This window comes from Nannospalax galili, unplaced genomic scaffold (genome assembly GCF_000622305.1).
Source record: "Nannospalax galili isolate Female #2095 unplaced genomic scaffold, S.galili_v1.0 scaffold18, whole genome shotgun sequence".
Taxonomy (NCBI): domain Eukaryota; kingdom Metazoa; phylum Chordata; class Mammalia; order Rodentia; family Spalacidae; genus Nannospalax; species Nannospalax galili.
In genome coordinates, this window is record NW_008346548.1 from 2,346,157 (window position 1) to 2,368,515 (window position 22,359).

Genomic DNA, 22,359 nt, shown 5'->3' on the forward strand with positions numbered 1-22,359 from the left:
TAACTATTAAGCTCATTTATTGTTGCTCTTCTGTGCATGGGGCTCGTCCCTGGAGAAGACTGCATCTCCCTCTCAGCAGCCATGGATTGCCTGTAGCTTTTAGCTCAACAATTAGAGATGATGCAAGGCAGTGTATGAGTCTGAAAGCCTCCTTTTTAATCCTTAGAATGGGAGTCAGCAGTCATACTAAGGACATATGGATCAGGCAGACCACAGAACTTGGAGCTGTCTAAGCAAAATTACTCTGGTAGTATGGGAACATTTAAAAATTTGTTTTTTTTTTTAAACTCACGAGGCAAGTCATGCCCAAAGTGTCATGGAGTTAGGTGGAATAGCAGTCATCTCTTTTTTTCTTTCACATTATCTATCAGCTTTAAATATGTTCTTAGCTATGGCTATCTGTGACAGAAAAGTTTTGAGAAGAGTCACCTTAAAAGCAGAAAGACATATTGAAAGACATTCCTGTCTCCTCCAGGACTCCATACAAGGTGAGCTAGGGATGCTGTCATGAACCCTTGTAAGTTCTACCAATAAGGTTACTGGCCATCTGTCTTTCTGGCTGAGTGCTGTCCCTGGCTCTGGAATAGGCATCATTCTTACTCCTAGACTAAGTTACTGGAAAGAGCCCTTCCTACAACTATTTCAACGTGGAGTCACCGTGGAGTCACCTTGTGTCTATGGTTAATTGGTCTCTTATTTGTAAACAATTCCACTAACTTGCTTAGTTTGCATCACTTAAGGCTGTATCTCATTTATCTCTTTCTAAAAATCTAGTTTCTCGCCCAGGCTTATCTGTCATCCATACTCACAGAGCTGGAAATACTGTTGTCCTTAAACACAAGATTAAGGAGAGCCTACTGCTTACTAATAGATTTCCCTAATTAGGCTATGATCTATCTAAACTGGCCTCTTCCTAATTGCCGTGTTCCAGCAGTCTCCACTGCTTATTTACTGGCTGTTGGACTACTGCCCGTAACCACGTGCTTCAGATACTGTGTTACCTACTCTCTTCCACCCCTACCCCCTCCCATTACTTACGACTGGCTCCATGCCCAAACAGTAGCTAATCTCTGCTGCCTTTGAATATGACATAGTCTTGCATCCATTTTTGTCAGTATAATTTTTATGTTTTGATTTCAATTTTTATGACCTGAGTTAGAGAGTCTGAGAAAGAAAAACGAAGAGACGTAGGTAGAGAAAAAGCGTTATAAAATAGAACACCGAGAGAATGATGAGGTCAATGAGGTAGTATTTATAGTGGCAGTGGTCAGGTGATATTCAGTATAGATTTAAACATAGGACTGCAGTTAATGGTGAAGCTAAGGATGGAGAGACCTATTTGGCAATAAATTCTGAAATTTGGTTGATATAACACAAAAATTCATTAAAGTATTACGCTAAAGAAAATAATATGTTTATAAGTGTGCTTGAAGATTAAGAATATTGTGGAAGGCAGGTGAGATGGCTCCCAGGTAAAGGCACTTACTACCAAGCCTGACAACTGAGTTTTATCCCCAGTATTCACATACTAGAAGAACACTAAATCCTACAAGTTGTCCTCCTACCTCCACATGCACATCATGGCATGTATGCATGTGTATACACACATGCACACAATAAATAATAATCATAATTTTGAAGTAATATTGTGGTGGTGACATGGACTTAGTGGTTCACAATTGAGGTCATTAGAGGAATGAGTTTTTTAAACAGTAAGAAAAGAATGTGAAATTGAATCTTGGGTTATAGTCTCTTTAGGGGATAGGGAGAAGAAAACCTGCTCCAAAGTAGCAAAAGAAAACCTGGGAACAGCAGAAATAAACCTATAGCATATTCTTAATATTAAGAAAGAAGAATATTATAAGAAGAAATCAAAACCAAAATGTGTCAACAGTTAAAGAGATGATTTTGTCAGGTTATTGCAAGAACCCCAATTATCAAATCACAGTAACTTGGTATTCTGTAAGAGTGTTAGAAGGAGGAGCAGGCAAGTTACTGGTGGGTGATTTATAGTTGGGAATACTTTGAAATCAGGAGAATTCTAGTCAATTGAACAGGATTTGTTTTCCATGTGTCTAGGTCATTTCAAAGGGACAAACAAACAATTCTAGTCTTAGTTAAACATTCTAGAGACAAAGAAGCCAATTTGGAGGCTCCGTATCTGGTTTTTGTTGGTTCAGGCAAAGCCGGCAAGGTCACTGCTTGACTTTGTTGACACTGACACGTTGTTGACACTCAAGGGTGTCACCTGAGCCTTACAGGAGTCCTGAGAGAGGACAACAAACAAAGTATATGATGCAGTTTTTTTGTGGTGAGCCTCTTCCTGGAGTACAAAAGGATGGGGTGTGGACTCAGGAAGCAAAAGAATCTGTGAGTTTAACTGTTGCTGTTCTCTGGGGCACAGATCTCAGATAAGGGTCAATGCTCCCTCATGAAGCGCAGTCAAAGAAAGGCTCATAGCAACCGTAACACATCATGACCATAGACAAGGTGAATGAGGAAAGGCTTAGGGTTTGGAATGTGGTTTTATTTTACTTTGGTTAATTCACAAAGAATACTGATAGAGAAATAAGGAAAGTGAGGGAGGAAAAAGATGCGCAATTAATAGTTTTTCCTTACGTTCACCTTGTTGATTGAAGGGGAAAATAATAGGTTTGCCAAACATCAGAGGAAAGAGGGTGTCCTCACGTTTATGAAAAACTGTCTTGTGCAAGAGAGAATGCACTGATGTATTTGTTCTATGTTCTTCCATAAGACAGAGCTGCGTAAGGCTCCTGGGAGGTAGATTTCTGCTGGGTGATCAGGGAAAATTCACACCATAGAGTTGTTGAAGCAGAGACTGCCCATCTCTAGAAAAGTCACTGGGGATATTTACATCAAGGTGGTGTTGTGGGAAGGTCTCTAAGGTTCCTTTTAATGCTAAGGTGTTGGTACACATTCTGATTAATTTAAAATAATTTAAAAGGATCCGAAAGAAGGAAGACAATAGGATGTAGTTTCTAGATATAAGTTGTGTCCCAGAAAACAGCTTTATTGGAAAGAAAACACTGGATGGAGAAACAGAGATGGCTTTTATTTATTTATTTATTTATTTAATTAATTAATTAATTAATTTATCGACAACGTCTTACTCTGTAGCCCAGGCTGACTTCAAACTCATGGTAACATTCCTGCCTTGGCCTCCCATATTCTGAGATTTCGCATATAAGCCACCAGGCTCAACTTAAAGGATGATTTCTAAAACTGCAATTTAAACAATGGATCTATGATTCTACACAAGGTGTGGTATAGACTTACCAAGAATCTTTATTCTTCCACTGATTATTGTCTTAGTGTTCCTAAATAGTCAAAGCTGTAACAGTCTGTCACTATAAGGACGTGAATGAAGATCTTGGAGATCTTGACTTTTAAAAGGGAAAAATCAGTACAAGTACTAACAATACTTTCCAGTACAGTTCTGCTTATGTTCCAGTGAATGCTATTGATTCCTAAAGCAACTTTTTTAACTCAAAGGCGGCACCATAATTTGACAAGCCCCAGGAAGCCAAAGTGTACAATGAACACAGAATGAATTGTCCCAGTAAGAGGTGGGGATTGCATCTATTTACCCACATGCAAGCTTATAATACAAACACCTTTTTATAGGGTTTGCTTGTTACAATAATGTTTTTTAAATTAACTATAAAATTGGCTTAAACCTTCACAGTTGGTTTTTTAACGTTCTGGTAGCACTGGGATCCGGAGGGGGTGGTTGATGGAGAAATGATATGCACTTTTATTTCCTCTTTTTCAGGACATAAAAATGATCTCTTATGGATTCAGAGATATGATAGCATTTGTAGTAATTTTAGATACTTCTGGACATTGACTATTCAGCAACATTATTTAATTTGTAAAAGCTGCTGTAATCAACAGTTACTAGTCAGCCTAATTAACTCATTTAGAGGTCCCTATTTTTTTCTCTTTCTGTGTAGAATTTCTACTGCACCTCCTACAATCTGAATATAACATTGAAATTTGATAAAGTAGTAATTCTCAGAACTGGTTCTGTGGGCCTCCAGAGTGTCTAAGATTACTTTTCATAGCTCTTAAAGCAAAATTATATTGAATTGCCTTGTATTTCACAAAGGAAACTAGGAAGGGAGGGAGGGAGGGTGGAAGAGAAAGGTAGAGGGAATAGAGGTGTATAGTACATTTAGGACTTCTGGGGAAAGACTCAAATTAAAGTCAACATTAGAATCCATTTATCCCTGGGGATGGCAAAAGGCACTATGGTCTCCTGGAAGGATCCCTGAATTCTTATTAGTTGTGTGACTTTGGGAAAATCACAGAACCTCTGTCTTCAGTTATTCTCACAGGGAATGAGAGGCTGTGATTAGATCCTCTAAGAAAAAGTTTCATTAGTTTTCACTAATTACAGGAACGATTTACAAACCAAATCTGTGAATATATATACACATACATGTATGTATATATGTATGTATATATATGTGTGATTTTGTCCTTAATTATGTAGTTTAGTCATTTACATTGATAAAACTAACAAGACACTGCCAGGTCTCAGCTTTTCTTCGTGCTGTATAACCACAGCCATAAGGGAAAATTAAACAAGGATAAATAATTTTCTGCCTAATCTCAGATTCTACCAAAACATATCATGGCACATGATGGCAAGCAATGAGCTGAATATGCTTTCATTTTAAAACCTTAAGTCTTTCATAGACAATAGATATTCACAAGCAGGAAATGCGTTGGGGCATCTATAAGTATGACTAGTGTCACTTTCATAGAATTGGAGTTATGTCTAGTTTTGACTTCTGAATTTGATATCTGAACCTTGGAATCAGATAATCAAATAATTTAATCCAATATCAGGTTGTAGGGTTTAGCAAAGCCAAATGTGTTCTTTGCTTTTAAAGATACAGCTGAACCTATCAATTTTGTAGTAAAGAATGTTAACTCAATATATATTCAACATTTTAGATGATCAATTTGACATTTTTTAATGAAAAAGAATATAACCTGGTAGATAGCTCATTGACTTTCTCAAAGTCTGATTAAAGACACAAATCACTAGATAAGGTCTGGGGTCACTCATGAAATGATCCCTGAAATGCCTAGACGTATATAGTTCAGTAAGTGGAAAATTCTGAGAAGATAGTAGATCAATGAAAATAACCAACAAATTTGCTTAAATTTTTCTCTTCTCCTAAATATGAATCCTAATAAACAATATCAAATGCATGATGTCCATTTTCTTTGAAGAAAGGTACTCTTTACTTTGGTTCACAGTTTGAGGCTGGTAGAGAAGGAATGGTACATGACATTGGATTTCTTTTGAAATCATACAAAGCCTTTTCTGGGTTGAGATAAGGAGAATGGAATGCTAACCTCAGTATTATTTGACCAAAGTTCCTAAGGAAGCATGACTTTTCTTTGTCCAGAAATCTTTTGAGAGGACAGTCACTTCCTTCCTGGCCTGACTATTTATTCTTCTATCTCTGATGGGATTCCTTGCTTGAGAAGATCCAGAAATGAGGGATCCATTCTGAGGGATTATTCATCAGTGGAAAGAACTATCCCTTTAAAACAATCCTCCCCAGGGATCCATTCTCTGGCATATCCCAGATGCCTGAAGACTTCCTGGAAATGAAAAATCTTTCTCACAATACAGCTGGAAATTTTCACTATGTATGATTTTTTTAAGCTTAAGCAATTAATTATTTAGGTGTAGAATTTTGCAATCATGATTAAATAAAGGATTTTTTTTTCTTAAAATTGGCTATGATACCTAATGTCTAGAAAATTACCATTCCCTGTATAACTTGTATATTGGATGAAAGATTTATCATATGGTTGGAGACAGGTGGTGGCTTGGTTCTTGCTCATTGAATACATTGAGCATATATTTTCTACAAATGGAGCTAAGGCCACAGATAAGGCTATTTCATTAGAAATCAACTAGCTGCTGTTGTTTGTGTATGAAACAGATTTTCTGTCTATAAGTGGAGGCATCAGCAGAGATATTGTTAACTTTTGTGCAGTTCCATTTGGCATCCTTGATTCTTCTCTGGCAAATATCTGACCTTTTTTGTTGCCCTTAAAGTTTGGCAAGTGGTCCACCTTTGCCTTTGAAATAATATGTGGACTTTGACCCTTGACTTAAAAATCTTTTTCAAAGAACTCTATGCTTTTCTTCATTCTACAAGCAAAAGCTTTGTAAATCACAGACTTTTCTTTCCTTTTACTAAATACTTGAAGAAAATTTCTCTTCTGTTGTGAACTGAGGTTGGATAAGTAAGAACTAGTTAGAAAGAGGAAGAATATAACTTCTTTATCAGACAAACATGTGAGCCACAAAGTGGAACTGTGTTAGACTTCTTGGTTTCTTTTCTTCATTTAATGCTAATTTTTCTTCATTTATTATGAATTTATTATTTCCACTTTATGATAAAATGAAAAAGCAGGGGAAATATGTATTAAATTGCTCCATGTGAAACTCTTTAACACGATGCTTGGCACAAAGTAAACATTAAACAATGCCAGTTCCCTTTCAGAGGCGACACAGGAGCATTTACTTAAATACGGCGTTCATTTACATCAACACATTTAATTCTTATAACAACCCCACGAGAGAAAAACCAACATTTCTGCCAATTATAAAGAAAATGAAGCGGTAAGAGGTTAAGTTATCCAAAGCAATAGTAAAGCCACAGAGCATTTAAATGCAAACCGCCTGCCTCTAGAATTAGCTCTTAACCCCAACTCCATGCCATTTAAAAATATTTGTGCTTAAAATAGTTGTCTAATTTTACTTTCTTTCATATCTAAATTTTTAATGAAATTAAAAATCATTAAATTAAAATTAGCAGTGAAATGGAGGACGCTGGAACAAGGCTTCCCCTGGCTATGAATAAGAGCATTTTGGGGTCCATTTTTCTAATCTAGTATTTTGAAATTTCTTTTGTTGATAGGGACATTGTAGGTTTACATTTTTTCTGCCTGTGGCTCTTGAGGCTTTGTTTATATTTCAAAGGCATTCTTAGATTTCTTCTACTTTTATGATTTGTGAGCACAAATATTAAATGCTCCTTATATGATAAGTATGATGCTGGAAATTGGGGCTAGTATAGATGTGTTGATACTTTTTCAGATGTGCCTCAAGCATTTAGATTTGTCAGTAAACCAAATAAAACAATTCACCTTTGTGGAGTATAAATTTTGCAAATATCTCTTAAAAAATTACTTCATGGTCAACTGAAGACTATAAGGATACCACAATACAGCATATAATACCAGATATTAAATTTCCATATAAAAAAGACTGCCTAGGGCAGTTTGGCAATGGGGAACCTCATTTGAGCTGGGTCATGAGGGGGAGATAAGCATAAATTCAAATGATTCAACTTTGAATGTTTTACATGTATATATATTTTTACATGTATGTATATATTAAAGTAATAAGCCGTCTTTCTTACAACTGTACTCCTTTTTTAATTAATTAATTAATTAATTTTGTTGGAAAGGATGTCTTTGGTCCAAATCCCTGGAATCAGAGCCCTTGAGCAGATTTTGTGTGTGTGTGTGTGTGTGTGTGTGTGTGTGTGTGTGTGTGTAAATAATACCTTACCTTAAGGTGCAAACCTTTAAGGAAACAAATAATTTAAAAGGATAGGGCAGAGGAAGAAGGCAAGCAAACACGAAAGTTCAAGAGAAGTGTAGATCCTATCCTACAGAGAACTCAGTACAAATTTCACTGGAACACAGCTTGTTCTCTCCAAAAGCAAGAGGATCAGAGGAGACAGGTTTCCTTCTGAGCCCAAGGCTGAGGTCGTTCCCTGTTTTCATCTCTTAAGGCGCAGGTATGGGTAGCTGGCAGCCAAGCTTTTAGCAACTGGGGGAATGGGAGTCAGGATCTGTTAAGGTAAGATCTGAGAGGGTCACCAATAGCATCTGTTACAATGAGCAGAGGACCTCTGACAGGTGTAGGTAGGGATGCTGAGATGTACAGGTGAATGCCAAATGAGGGAAGAGATAATACTGAGACAGGTTTTTTTTGCTATGGTAACTTATTTATCTGAAATAGATACTATGTTTTACTCATTCTCTAAAGAATATTGAATGTAAGTTAATTAAATTCAGCAAAAATAGAAACCATTATAATTCAGAGATAATTCAGAGCTTCTGATTTGAAATTACTTATAAGTTCAAGGCATATATATATATATATATTTACCTTTTATTTTAATTAAAGGAAATCTCTTCAATCTTGAAATCATAATTTAGGTAAATATATATTCCTGGTACAATTTATGTGACTTACTCTAGACACTCTGCCTCTTTTTATTTTTCAACAACGGTTCTTTCATGCCTCTAAACAAAGTCTACACTATAAAGTTCCCTCACAGATTCCACCACCAATTTTACCCATAGCCAGATTTTTACGTTGCTTCCTGCCTGGCCTCTTAGACAACTGAATTTGTAAAACTGGAAAGGTATAGCTCAGATTTTCTACCATCGAGGATTCTTATGTGGGATGCTGTGGAAAGGGGAGATGCAAAGTTTAACAGGTTGGCTATAAACCCATTTTCTGAATGTCCAACATACACTTTTTTAAGATTTATTTTTATTATTTTTAAAAATTATGTGTTTGTATATGTACACATGTGTGCATGTGCCCATGCAGTCCAGAAGGTGTTAGTTAGATTCTCCCTGGTGTTGGGTTGTAGGCAATTGAGAGCTGCCCAGTGTGGGGCTAGGAACTGTCTCTGATCCTCTGCAAGAGCAGTATGCACTCTTACCCTGACCCATCTCTGCGGCCCCCACTCCCAAATAGCCAACATATTTAAGTATCTAAAATTGGCTTGGAATTACAATTAAGTATTGGTAAATTGATCATGTCCTAAATCACCATGAACTTGTACTTGCTACATGATTTGATAATCCTAAATTTTTGTCAAAGAATACATGACAGTGAATCAGACCATAAAGCTTATTTCTTCATCTTCAAGGTGAATGGCATTAACTAGTTAACCTTTCCCAATGCTAAGATGAAAATAAAGATTTTACTGGGTAGCCTGTTACATTGTAACTATTATTTACAATAAACTAAAACCCCAAGCAGATTCTCTGCTTTTATTATATTCATTAAGTATATTTGTATATATCTCAGCAATTGAGTCATGTATTATTTTGAACTCAGATTTCAAAACAGCCTCAATTAATAGCTCCATAATTATTTTATGGCAACTTTAGGCTAAAAGAAGTACTTAATATGTTTTATTAGGTAATTATCTTGAAAAATCTTACAACAATGGTAAACTGGATAATATTCAACAAATGTTGTTTCCATCAAAGTTAAAAATGTTACTTGGAAAGAATGTCTATGTTAATTAGTATTTCATTGGGCTCATTGTGATACACACATTAGTTAATGGTTTGAGAGTCATGACTTAGAATCATGACTTAAATTACTGATGCACTACAACATGCAAAGCCGTACAGTCAACCTGGGACTATATATAAAAGTATAAGAACTTTCGAAGCTTGCTTCTTAGGAAGTTGTTAATTCTAACCAAACTGGAAAAGTAATTATTAATCTACTCTTTTATTTTCTATATCTATCATTGGCTCTGCCTTTACCTAATATTTTATAGATGCTTGAACTGAGTGAAAAATATGTTTAGTCTCAATTTTGTTTGAAGATGATAAATATTTTCACTCAAATATTTAAGATATATTTGTTGATTTGTGTGTGTGTGTGTGTGTGTGTGTGTGTGTGTGTATACACATGCTATTGCATAGTTGTGGAGGTCAGAGGACAACTTGTAGAAGTTGGTTTTCCCTTTCCACCATGTGGGTTATTCATTGATTTTAAGCCTACAGATATCTGATTTGTATAGTATTTAGAGAGAACACACTGGAATATATTTCAGATAAATAAACCTATTTGAAAACTCCTCCAGTCTTAGTTTCATACCTCAACTTATTCTAGTTTTTGTTCTACAACTTGCTTTGGTTCAAATCCTTAATAACATTCATTGAATATTATCTGAAACTAAATTTCCTAGGCACACAAACTCTCTTTGTTGAGGTTGTTCTGGAGGGTCAACCTTTCAGTTTTGTACATAGAGGTTATAGGAAATGATTTTCACTGTAATCAGCTCTTCATGATGAAAACCGGATATAAAAATGGTAACAAACAGGTGAGGTGGCACATGCCTATGATCCTCACACTCAGAAAGAGGAAGAAGGAAGATCAAGAGTTTGAGGCCAGCACTGTCTACGCAGAACAGAAAAACAGAACTGAAACATAAGTTGATATTTTTGTCCAAAAAGAATCACCCTAATGAATTGAAGGCTGCCTGATGCATGTACACGCATATATTTGATAATATAACTCACGAGCTTTTTGTTTGTTAACTTTTTTCCTATTTTTGTGTTTGGTAAGATCATGAAACCAAACTTTAAGCTTCACACTCTCAGTCAATCCAGTTGTCAGGGCATCAAGATAAAGCCCACTTAGATTTTCAATGTCATGGTCACTTGTTTCCTAGTGGGACAGTCCAGTAAAGTAGAGCAAAGTGCAGGACTGGGCTCAGTACTGCTTTTCTGTTCTGTGACCTGAGGTAAATGACCTCTCACAGCTTCAGTTTCTGCAATAAATTTGAAAATAGGTAAGATACTGCTTACTTCATTGGAAGCTCCAGAATTCTGTGATTCTACTGTAGCTAAATGTTCTTAAATAAAACTGCAAAACACTCCACAAGTGTGCATGCCTCTGCATGCAAGCACATATGTTTAAAATTCTGCTGTTAATTCAAAAAGGAATTCTAAGGTTGTTAGAAGGCAAAATGGGTCAGTATCAAAAATAGTCAATATTGCAATGATCACTTGCAATCTAGCTACAGGGAGCTGATGAGAATTTGCAATACTGAAAGAATACCTCCTCTAGAACTTACTTTTAAGTCTTTAGAAGTTTATGATGAAGGTTGGTCATACCCACCTATCTTGTCATATGGGATTTTGAACTTTTAAAAATATAGATAAGTCTACAGAAAAACAAATGAGGTAAACAAAAATCCCTAAGTTGAACTGTTTTTTATCACCACTGAATGACAGTATCTCAATGTTACCTTTCTGTCCCTGATGTTATATTTCAAAAAATTTCTGTCAGCAGATCTAGAATTGCTTCTTCTATGCTGACTCTATATTCTTCCTTGTCCCTCTTATTCTGACAGAATTAATGCCTCATAGAACTTGACTCAAGCACCAGGTCATCCTGATGTGTTAACAGAACTAATGCCTCCACTGAACTTGATTCAGCTGTCAGTTCAGTGTGTAATTTGTCTTAGGAGGACAGATGTAGGAATAAGCCTTCTAGATTGCTATACTACCATGAAAATACTATGAGTTTTGGGTTTGAATTTTAATTCTTAGAAGTTGATTCTTTCATTGTGCTCTTGGGAAGAAATGAAGTTAACAGCCTAGGAAGGTAGTTCAGATAGAGAGCTTGCCTAGCCCTGGGTTTGATTCCCCAGCATTGTATAAACATCCATATAAAAAATGAAATAAAATAATTTCAATTTATGTATTTAATTTAGCTTTATGTATTTACTTCATCTTACTATAGAAATGATTGATAGCTACTACGGAAGTCACCTAAGTTATAATTAACCATTATTCTGCATATCTGTAATGAGAAAAGACAGAACATTAATTTTTGAGAACTTCTGTCCATGCTTTATTGACAGTGTTTAAGACGTTTCCAAGGTGAATTGACCTATACTTCTTTAACTTAAAAATTTTTTTACAAGTATGTTTATTTAGCATGCACGTGTGTGTGTGTGTGTGTGTGTGTGTGTGTGTGTGTTTCTATGTATGTATGCCAGTGGATGTGCATATACCTTAGTGCATTTGTAGAGGTTAAAGAACAACTTGAGGAGCTGGTTATGGGATCGAGGGACTGAACTTAGATTGTCAGGCTTGGCAGCAAGTATGTTACCCACTAAGCCATCTCATCAGCCCTGGGTTTTGCTTTGATTTTTTTTTTTTTTTTTTTTTTTTCTTTGGATTCTATTTCCTTTCAAATAAAAGCACTAAATTTTCTTTTACTGACTAGAAATATTGAATTCTGCCCTAGCTTCTACAACAGTAACTTTCCTTAATTAATAGTCATAGTTCTTTCCTGAACATCTAGTTTTCAGAGTAGATTTGTTGACTTAATAAACCACCCGCACCCTTATTTTCAGTAAGAGATTTCACAGAAGCATTGTGAGGGTTCTTAATTTATCTAGGAAAGAAAATTTGTTATTCTTTTCCTTTGGGGAATTGTTTTTTCCCCTGTTGGAGTGAGAATGTTATTTATAAAATCCATAGTTTGGATTAAAGTCAAACAAATCCCAAACCCCTAGGTTGGTTAAAATATTCAACATGCTACCATAGTACCTTTCATGTTTTATAAAGTTTTTTAAAGTACCCTTTCACGACTTCCAAACAGCTTTCAATAAGATGGGGCATGCATGATTGTCCATATTATTTCTAGATTAGGGAACTGAACTGAAAAAAAGGAAATCTTAAATTGTCTGGGTTTGTGTGACTAGAAAGTAAGTGGGTAAGGTACAATATATATTAGCTTGATCCTAGCTGAAAACTTTCGGACATAGAAGATACTAAGTTTATTGTGTGTTTGGGGTGTGGCTGAGATCTTACTGCAGTGCCCTTGATGTTTTTTCTTAATTAAAATTTTATGTTAGTTTTTGAAAAACTTAAGTGTATAGTGTTATAAACAAAGATTACTTTTTCTTTCAAAGGCTTGGAAATAAAGGGGTGAGGTTAAAGGTATTATTTACACCATTATCCTGACATCAAAATGTGTGTATACAAGCTTAGTGTCTTGAATGTAATTAAAATTTGAAATAGAGTGATGACGAGGGTAAAATATGGGTCCAATGACAACCAAAACCAACCTAGATTCCACATTGACATATGGTGTACAGTTCAAGAGAAAAACGTGTAAGCAGCAAAGGGGCCATATGTGAGTTAGCTGCTAAATGCTCTTTACTGCATTCCTTTGAGCTTTTGAGGAGATGATGCTTGATATTCAAGAAAGATGAAAATAAAAAGGGAAGGAAGTGCACCCCAGCCCAGTGGTGATTGGTAAAGTAATTGTGGGCATGGCCCCAGGATGATAGCAGCTTCTATTTAATCAATGTTGACAAGGCTGGGGAGAGCCTGGCAGGTCCCGAGAGGTAATGTTTTACTCGGAAATCCACTCAACCTAATTTCAGTAATGTAGGGCTGTGGAGGGACCTGGATGAGAGCCAAGAAACAGGGCCATTAGAGCTCCGTGTGGGCGATGGCAGCTAGGAACACGGCCATCGCTCCAGCAGCACGGCATCCAGGCTGCCTGGCTGGGCGCGCTAGCAGCAGCCGCTGCGCTTGCTCCTGGTGTTTGTGCACCAGCAGAAGGAAGCCACAGACATGCTTTTCTCACCCTTTCGAGGAAACAAAAATGAATGGAATACATAAAGGCAAGAACTACTTCCAGAATCTTCATCAGCAAATATTAGAGAGCCAGGCTGGCTAATACCATTCAAGGACTGCTGTGAAATTGCCCACCCAAACCCTCTTGTCTTTTGAGACTACTGTAACACTGTTTTGCACAGAACTAGGCATAATGCTCATCTTTATTGTTCTCTTAATGTGATTGTGATGTTTTTTAGAATGGCAATTGTGGAGCTGGGGTGTAGTTCAGTGGTAGAGCTTTTGCCTAGCATGCTTGGCATTCATGAGGCTCTGGGTTTAATACCCAGCACAGGTGCAGTCCTGGGGATGGAGGGTGGGCACCCTGACACACAGGTGGGAGAAATTCCTCTCTTATCTGGTCTCCTATTTCTTAAAATGTATTAGATTCATTAAGACTTCTTAACTTGGGCTGGAGAGATGTCACAGGTTAAGACCTCCAGCTTCTCTTGCAGAGGACCAGGGTTGGGTTCCCAGCACCCACATGGCAGCTAACAACAGTCCATAACTGCAGTTCCAGGGGATTTGAGGCCTTCTTCTGACCTCTGCAGGCGTTGTAAGCCATGGGTCCACTTACAGGCAAAGCACTCATACACATAAAAATAATAAGTAAAATATTAGAAAAAGAATGCTCAACTTGGCAAATTCAAGAGAAGTGACCCAAGAGAGATGGTACTGAACTCCTCTTATCTAGCTGCTTTTTACTGCTCTTCTTCCAACAAATAACACAAAATTCTAGTAACTACTGGACGTGTAAGGTCCCGGAAGATGGATACTCTTGATTCGTGTTTCATTGTCATCACTGTGAATTTTTTAATTTATAGAATAGTATGAATTAGTAGAATAGTGCAGTTCTTTCCATTGGATAAATGAATGAATGGATGAACACATTTTCCTACCATTTTGAAGTAACTTTCAGTTTTGGAGCATTAATAATATATGACTTATTGTCTGTGATACTAATTTTTTTTTTCTTTTTAAGTTGAAACATAGATGACAGAATTCATGGAGGTTTCCAGTGAACCTGATGATTTCTAAGAAGTCTTTGGGATTAGAAAAGCAATGTTTTTGCCAAAGCTAAAACTCCATGTCATAGGCAGGTTACAATATTGTCAAATATTAAAATCATGTGTCCAAATTACCTCAATATTATTTTAGAAGCGAAATGGTATTTGTGTTATTTATAGTATGGCATAAGGAGAGGGTAGACTAAGCAAGTTTTCAAGCTCATAGTTTAAGCTTTTCTTATGAATAAAGTAATTTACTCTTAATAATATAACCATGTTTTATTTGAAACATCCCTCAATCTCATACCTTAAAACAAATAAACATTTTTCCTTTTAGTCCAAACCACTCAAATACCTCACCATTTTTGTGTGTTATAGACTGTTAAGAAGAGTGGATTTGGGAAGCTGTTTTGTCCTAGTGAATACCAATTTGGCGAGACATCACCTGCCCACCCCCCACATATGCATATGCACATACATTTTCTTCTGTCTTAGCTTGGCTGATATAACAAAATATTGGAAACTGTGTGCTTTTAAAATAAAAATTTAAATTTATTTCTCATAGTTCTAATAAATCCAAAGTCAAGTAGAAGGAACCAGCTAGTTCTCAATGGTCTTTATTATAAGAACACTAGTTCCAATCATAGGTGATCCATCCTCATGGTCTAATTGCCTAAAGACCTCATCTCTTGACATCAACATCTGGTGACAGGATTTCCACATAAGAATTTATGGAAACAAAAACATTCAGAGCACGGCACCATTAATTCTCTTCAACTGACTTTTCTATAATGTCTTAATCAAAATAACAGTATTAGTATTAGGTTTTCATGCCTAATGTAAGTAAAAGTAGTATCCAGAGCTGAATTAAACAAGAAAATAGACATTCTGTTTTTCAACTTGCAGGATTTCTGCTTTACATCAGATCTCCGTGGCAGGCTCATTTGCCAGTTCCAGGGCTGCTTACTTCCACTTCCTTGTCTGATGCCACTTGGCACTGAAAATCTCACTTCAGTTCCTTTGTGTTCCTTTAACAACTGTCACAGAGGGAGGCTGATCAACTAGATGAGAAACATGGTTATTTACCCTAATTGGCCATGGTAGTTGGAGTGATCATCTGGTCTCAGCCCTTCATCTGCCTTTGACACACAACATAATCATGAAACATTTTTGCACACAATACTGAAGATTACATAAATAACTCATCTCTAGCATTTGTAAATTATATTATTAGTACCAGAGTGTGCCAAGGTCAGCTTTCACGTTATCAAAGACTAATCAAGGATCTTCCCACCATTTTGAGCTAGGCTCCGAGGCTATGTACCTTTGTATTTGTGTCCTGGCTCCCACTGGGTCCATCCATCTTTATTGGGCCAAGGTAAGAGCAGAGGAGGCAACGTGAAGTAGATGCTGCTTGAACAGGCCCTATGACACCTCAGCTACACCACCTCTCATTGCCATTGTGGATGACCAGATACGTCGTTCAATCTCCTGCCTCAGCTTCCCAGATGTATAATGACATGGCCAAGGTAGCTGTGAGGATGCCAATGAAATGGCACAAGTCTACTTAGAATTGTTCTGAGCGTAGACGTATCAAGCTTTGGCTAAATACTTTATACGAAGGGCCAGGAATGCAGTAATTTACAGTTACTTCCTGAGGCTGCTGAATAAACAGTGAGAAAACTGCAGATCTACAATAATATAACCACCTTGTTTTATTGTATGCAAAACGTACTTAGGGTTGGCATCAGTGGGAGAAGAAACATATTAGCAATATGGGAGGCTCTCTCCTGCATGCAGGTTCACATAAACTTATTCAAAATAGCCGGGATTCCATTTGTGACAGATTCTCCTTTGTTTAGAATTAGAATCTTTCACAAACTCATATTTAGTGTCCCACACAGTGGTTCCTGACACAGTATTTATAACCCCACATCTAACTTGGTTTTTTTCATTTGCGTGTAGCATCTCTTTAAAAATATTGTATTTTCTTAGCTGACCTCGCTTTGTAATTGTGAAAAACTAGAGCTTTTCTGTGCGCCTTCCCTCCATCTTTCTTTTCCTCATTTCTTGGTGATCTATAAAATTTTCACTGACTCTACTGATTTGACTCCTTTTATTTCCATGAAGCCAGCTCATCATCTAAAATAAAATACCCTCTTGATTCAAAGCTTATATCAAATAGAAAAATGACTTACTCTCATGCAAAATAAAATACATATGTGTGCCTCTGAATTAAGCATTGGCTAAATGATTGGCATCTTCTTTTATAATTAACAATTTCATTGATTGTCACTTTCTGTTTACATTTATGAGTCATTTTTACAAAAGACTGTTTTCTAGGGCACCAAAAGTTTACAGACACCAGCTACTTGGTTTCTAGTGCTAAAGTGGTGAAACAGGTATTCTTTTGACCTCTGCCTCTTGCCTTTGTTCCCCTGATAGTGCAACACACCGAAGACCTCAGAGTTAGTCCTGGCTTGGCCATCGGCAACCATATAATTTAGGGAGCATCTCTTTATGTACTTCAGTTTCCTCATGTGTGAAATGAAGATGCCTATTCTTTCTTCAGTTCAGTGCTCATTAAGGACTGTCGGTATATAATGTGTACTGGACATTAGGGAGTCAGAGTTGAAAAAAGTAGATGTTGTTGCCCCCAAGGAGTTTAGGTTTAAATTATATTTTAAAGGTCTCTTTCACTGACAACATTGTGGTCATGAATTTTAAACTCTGTTAATGATATATAAGAGCAGATTTCAATTAGAACTCCTTCTCTTGAGTTTCAAGATTTCCCTAAAATTATACATAATAGTTCTCATGGTTTTATTTTAGCAGGAAATATTTGAAATCTTCTCCTACTTCTACAACTGACCCTTCTGTATGTTTCTGAGTGGTTTAAATCAGTATTAAGTTCCTTTTATAGTTGAAAAAGGCCCTAAAAATGTTTCTTATAGTTGATAATGATATTCGACCACCTCTGACAGACTTTTGGTATCTAAAGGTTTGGGCAGGATTGGGAAATATATGGATTCCCATTCCAGACTGGGGGCTAGAGAGAAGGCTCGGAGGTTAAGAGCACTGGCTTCTCTTGGAGAAGACCTGGTTTGATTCCCAGCATCCACACGACAGCTGACAACTATCTGTAACTCTAGTTCCAGGGGATCCCACACCCTCTTCTGGCCTCCCTGAGTACTGTAAGACATGGTGTACCTGCTTACATGCCACAATACACTCATACACATAAAGTAAAAATAGTAAATATTAAAAAAGAATACCAGATTGCTGTAAACAGATATTCCTGAAAGAAATCTGTAAGAAGAGAATGAAGTAATGTATTAACACACACAAAAAAATCCACAATCCTTGAAGAAAGCTGACACACGGGATATTATGACCAGAACTGACATCCTTTCATCTAAAAACACGTATTGATAAAATGCTCATCAAGGGTTAATAATTGTCAACTTGGAAAGCTTTATTCTTAAAAGTCTTTATGAGTAGCAGTGGGTAGTGTCCCTACAATGCCTGTGTTTTAGATGTAGCTTACACTGAGTTGTGTACTCAACAAAACCAATAAAACTAAAACCTTCAGGCATAACTGAGTCACTGTAAAGTAAAATTACTAATCATATACATGATTTACCAGATGACACTGGTTTGATTGTACAAATCACATATATTTTCAAGAAAATAAACATTTTCTACTACTGAAGAGTTTTATGAAAATGTTTAGATATGTATATAAAGAAGAAATTCCAAAAGGGTATTTGACAGTGGTGCTCTTATTTGGATTATAAATTTTCAGCTTTAACTGAATGTATATCTATATCTGAGCATTTGAAAGATACATACTTTTTTTTTTTTTTGGTCTTTTTGAGACAGGGTCTCCCTGTAGCCCCAGCTGTCCTGGAACTTACTATGTAGACCAGGCTGGCCTTGAACTCACAGAGATCCACCTTCCTCTGCCTCCTGAGTGCTGGTATTAAAGGCGTGTGCCACCATGCCCGGCCGACACATACATTTTTATAAGCATTTCTGATGGCCTCCTAAGTGGGGCCCATTTCTCTTATCTCAGTGTCTTCCCTCAATACCAGTCCTTTTTATTTAGCATTGCTAGTTGAAGCTCCTTAAAGTATATCTATACTATACTTTTTGCTCTAGTGTTTTCAAAGCCTACCTGTTACCTTTAAGTTAAGTACAAACATGCCAGACTAATAAGAGTCCACGAACTCCAGTTCATCTGCCTAAGAAAGGCTACCAGCTAGTAGGCATTAAGAGGAGAGAAAGCAATAATAAAAGCTGATTTTAAAGGGTATAGATTTTGAGACAGGGTCTCACTGTAGCCCCAGCTGGCCTTGAACTCACTATGTAGATCACGTTGGCTTTGATCCCACAGAGATCTGCCTGCTTCTGCCTCCCAAGTGCTGGGACTACAGGTATGTGCCACCATACCCAGCTAGGGCATAGATATTTTTAATACCAGGAAGTATGCAGAGAATAAAATATTAGCACAGTAGGCCCTGGGACTTCTGTCCTTAGAAAATGTACTTATAAAACTGATCCATGCCTAGCACCTGTGAACTTGAATTTTGAAGATTTCTCACAATTCCCCATGTAGTTTCCTGAGCCTAGAGTCTTGAGTAAACAGTGTAGATTATATTGAAAACCAGTTTTCATTATGGGAGCCTGGATTCAGTTCCTGCCAGGCAGAGTGCCGACCTAACCAGCTCCTAGTGCAAATCTAGATACAGAGGCTCAAGTGAGCTTTCTACATAGACAATGTCTCCCACATATTCTCACAATTCATAGCTGGAAGAATTAAGCACATCCTTATAGCTCTGTTGGGAGAAGACTTGTGGATGCTTGTATCTGTTCTCCATTTTTTGCCCCATGCAATTTTTCTCCCCGCTTATATTGCTTTGTGTCTTTCAATTAGAATAAATTATAGCGACAGATAGGATTATCTTCTGGGTTCTGAAAGTCTTTGAAAAAGATTGAATGTAGGGTTGGTCCTGGCTGGGCCCATGGTATATGTTATTGGTAAGTAACAGGTAATTTTAGGACAAATGACTTCTCTTTACATAGGCTGGCATATTGGTAAAATATTAGCAATCAGTTGATTAAGTTCTCTAAGGAAAGCTTCAGGGTGAAATTAACCTTCATGAAGAAACAAAATCTTCCTTATTAAGCAAGGTGGTAGTTGTTTTATGGATCAGTATATTCAGTTGGGATGTGCTTGGTTGCAAGAAGTTTAAAACCACTACTGTGCTTTAAAGTGGTTGGTTATTAATCTCCCACAGTGAGAAGCACGAGGGAAAGGTGTCCAAATGTGGCAAATTTTCTTTCTGTTCTACCATATTTCATGTACAGATCTTGTCTTTATGGCCACAACATAGCTGCTACAATAACAAGAACTGCTTAATTCTCTCCACACTAGAACAGGAGGGCAAAGGGGACAAAAACATACACTACTCTCTCTGGGAAAATCTCTTTGTTTCTAATTAAACTGCAGTTTAAATGGCCACCCCTATTTCCAACAGGGGTTGGAAATTCAAGTATTTTACCTTCTAAACTTCACATTACTAGAAATAAATGGTAAAATAATTAGAATGGAAGTTCAATGGCACACATGAATTGACTGCCACTAAGCAGAAGGAAAACAAGGTTGTTATTGATTCCCTATTTAATGCCCGTGTGTTCCATATGTGGCTGCTCTGATCGTGAGGCAAAAAGGTTAAAAACCACAGTAATGGGTCAGAGAGGTGGTGCAGTGGGTAAAGGATTTTGTTACCATGTCTGAAGATCTGACTTCAATCCCTGGGTCGTATCTGGTGGAAGCAGAGAACAGACTCCCAGAAGTTATCCTTTGATTTACACACACACACACACACACACACACACACACACAAATACAACAAAATATTTTAAATACAATTTTTAAATAAAAAAGTGATTTCTACTGAATAGACTTGTCCTTAACAACGTATCTTTGTTCCTGAGCTATTTATCATGTGCTACTGAACAGCTTCCTAGAGGTAAACTATTCTAAACTTGGAAATTGTATTACTGAAAGATTAATAGTCTCCTTATCTTAATGCTTTTTTGAAAAAAGAAATGCATGATACCATTGAACAAATGCACAGACAAAATACTAACTCCCCCCCCCCCATCTTGTTTTCCTCCTCAGAAGCTGTAGATGAAACCAAACCTAAGGAAAGTGCCCGGCAGGATGAGGGTAAAGAAGAAGAACGTGAGGCTGACCAAGAACATGCCTGAACTTTAAGAAATGGCTTTCCACGTTCCCTCCTCCTGAACCCTGTCTATCCCACCCTCTCTCAGCTCCACTCTGAAATATCCCCTCCTGTCCTGCTCACATCTGTGAGCCTGTCCCCTCCCACCCACTAGCCCTCTTTCTCTCTATGTGGCAAACATTAAAAAAAAAAAAAAGCAGGAAAGATCCCAAGTCAAACAGTGTGGCTTAAATATTTTTGTTCCTTGGTGTTGTTATGGCGAGTTTTTGGTAATGATGATTCAATCATTTTGGGAAATTCTTGCACTGTATCCCAGTTTTTTGATCTGGTGCGTGTGGCCCTGTGGGAGTCCACTTTCCTCTCTATTTCTCTCTGTTCCAAGTGTGTGTGCAATGTTCCGAAGTTCATCTGAGGAGTCCAAAATATTAAGTGAATTCAAAACCATTTTGTTTCCTCATTTTCGATGTGACGGAATGAACAAAAAGGAAAAAAATTTAAAAACCCGGTTTGTTTTAAAAATAAATAAATAAAGCAAATGTGCCAATTAGCGTAACTTGTGGCTCTAAGGCTCCTTTTTCAATCTGAATATTAATAAATCATGAGAGTAATCAAATTTGGTGTCTCCGTGTTTTCATTCCACATTCTTGTTGGTAAGTTTGGTTGGACACACTGGGACCTTGCACGCCATCTTTTCCTTGGCCTCTTAGCATGATGCCAACACCTGAGTAAGGGAAACACATGCCCTGGTCAAGATCAATGGCTGTAATCACTCGTGAGATAGTTGGGCATTACAATAGTGTGCTAGGGATGCTGTAACAAAATACCAAGCCTGCATAACTTAAGCAACAGACACGTATCATCTCACAGGAATGGAAACTCCAAGTCTGAAATCAAGATTTTGACCCTGTTAATTCTTTCTGAGGGAAATAAAAAAAAAAATGATGAGTTGCAGGCTTCTCTCTGTAATTTGTAAATAACTGTCTTCTCCTTTTGCTTCTTCACATCTTCCCTCTATGCATGTATTTGTGTCCAAATTTCTTTCTCTCTCTTTTCAAGGATTTTGGTTATATTGGATTAGGGCCTACCTTAATGGCCTCACTTGATGTGAAGACCCTGTTATCAAATAATATCACTTTCTGAGGTACTAGGTGTTAGGGCTTCGACATTCACATTTGGAGGGTGGGCACACAAAGTTCAGTCCAAAATAAGTGCTAAGGCTTACTTTTACAAAAATACCTTCAAGTATTTTCATGATTCAAGAGAAGTTTAGTTTATTGAATGCAAGTTTATGTCAGGTTTTGCTAGCCTAAATAATATGGAGATGTTCATGTTGCTTATTAACTCTAGGCTTTTGTTTATTTTCTTTACCTAAATATAGAGACAGCTTATTTTATCTTTATCTTTATTATGAGCTTCTATCCCCACACAAGGCAGGTGAATAGTTATAATCTTTGTACATTCTGATACTGATAGTATATAAGAACCACATAACCTTAAAAGGGAGGATATCAGAGATAGCTCAACAGGTAAGTGCCTGCTACACAAGCATAAGGACATGAGTTTGATCCCCAACACCC

General features: G+C 37.0%; 1 protein-coding gene across 1 annotated transcript in view; it reads left to right on the forward strand.

Moving 5' to 3' along the window:
• Positions 1-21,045, forward strand: part of Gap43 (growth associated protein 43) — a 102,444-nt gene extending 81,399 nt beyond the window's left edge. The window contains exon 3 of the mRNA XM_008842875.2: positions 20,719-21,045. Within this exon, the coding sequence (XP_008841097.1) occupies positions 20,719-20,807 (89 nt within the window). The 3' untranslated portion in view covers positions 20,808-21,045. The remainder of the gene's footprint in view (positions 1-20,718) is intronic.
• The last annotated feature ends 1,314 nt before the right edge of the window (positions 21,046-22,359 follow it).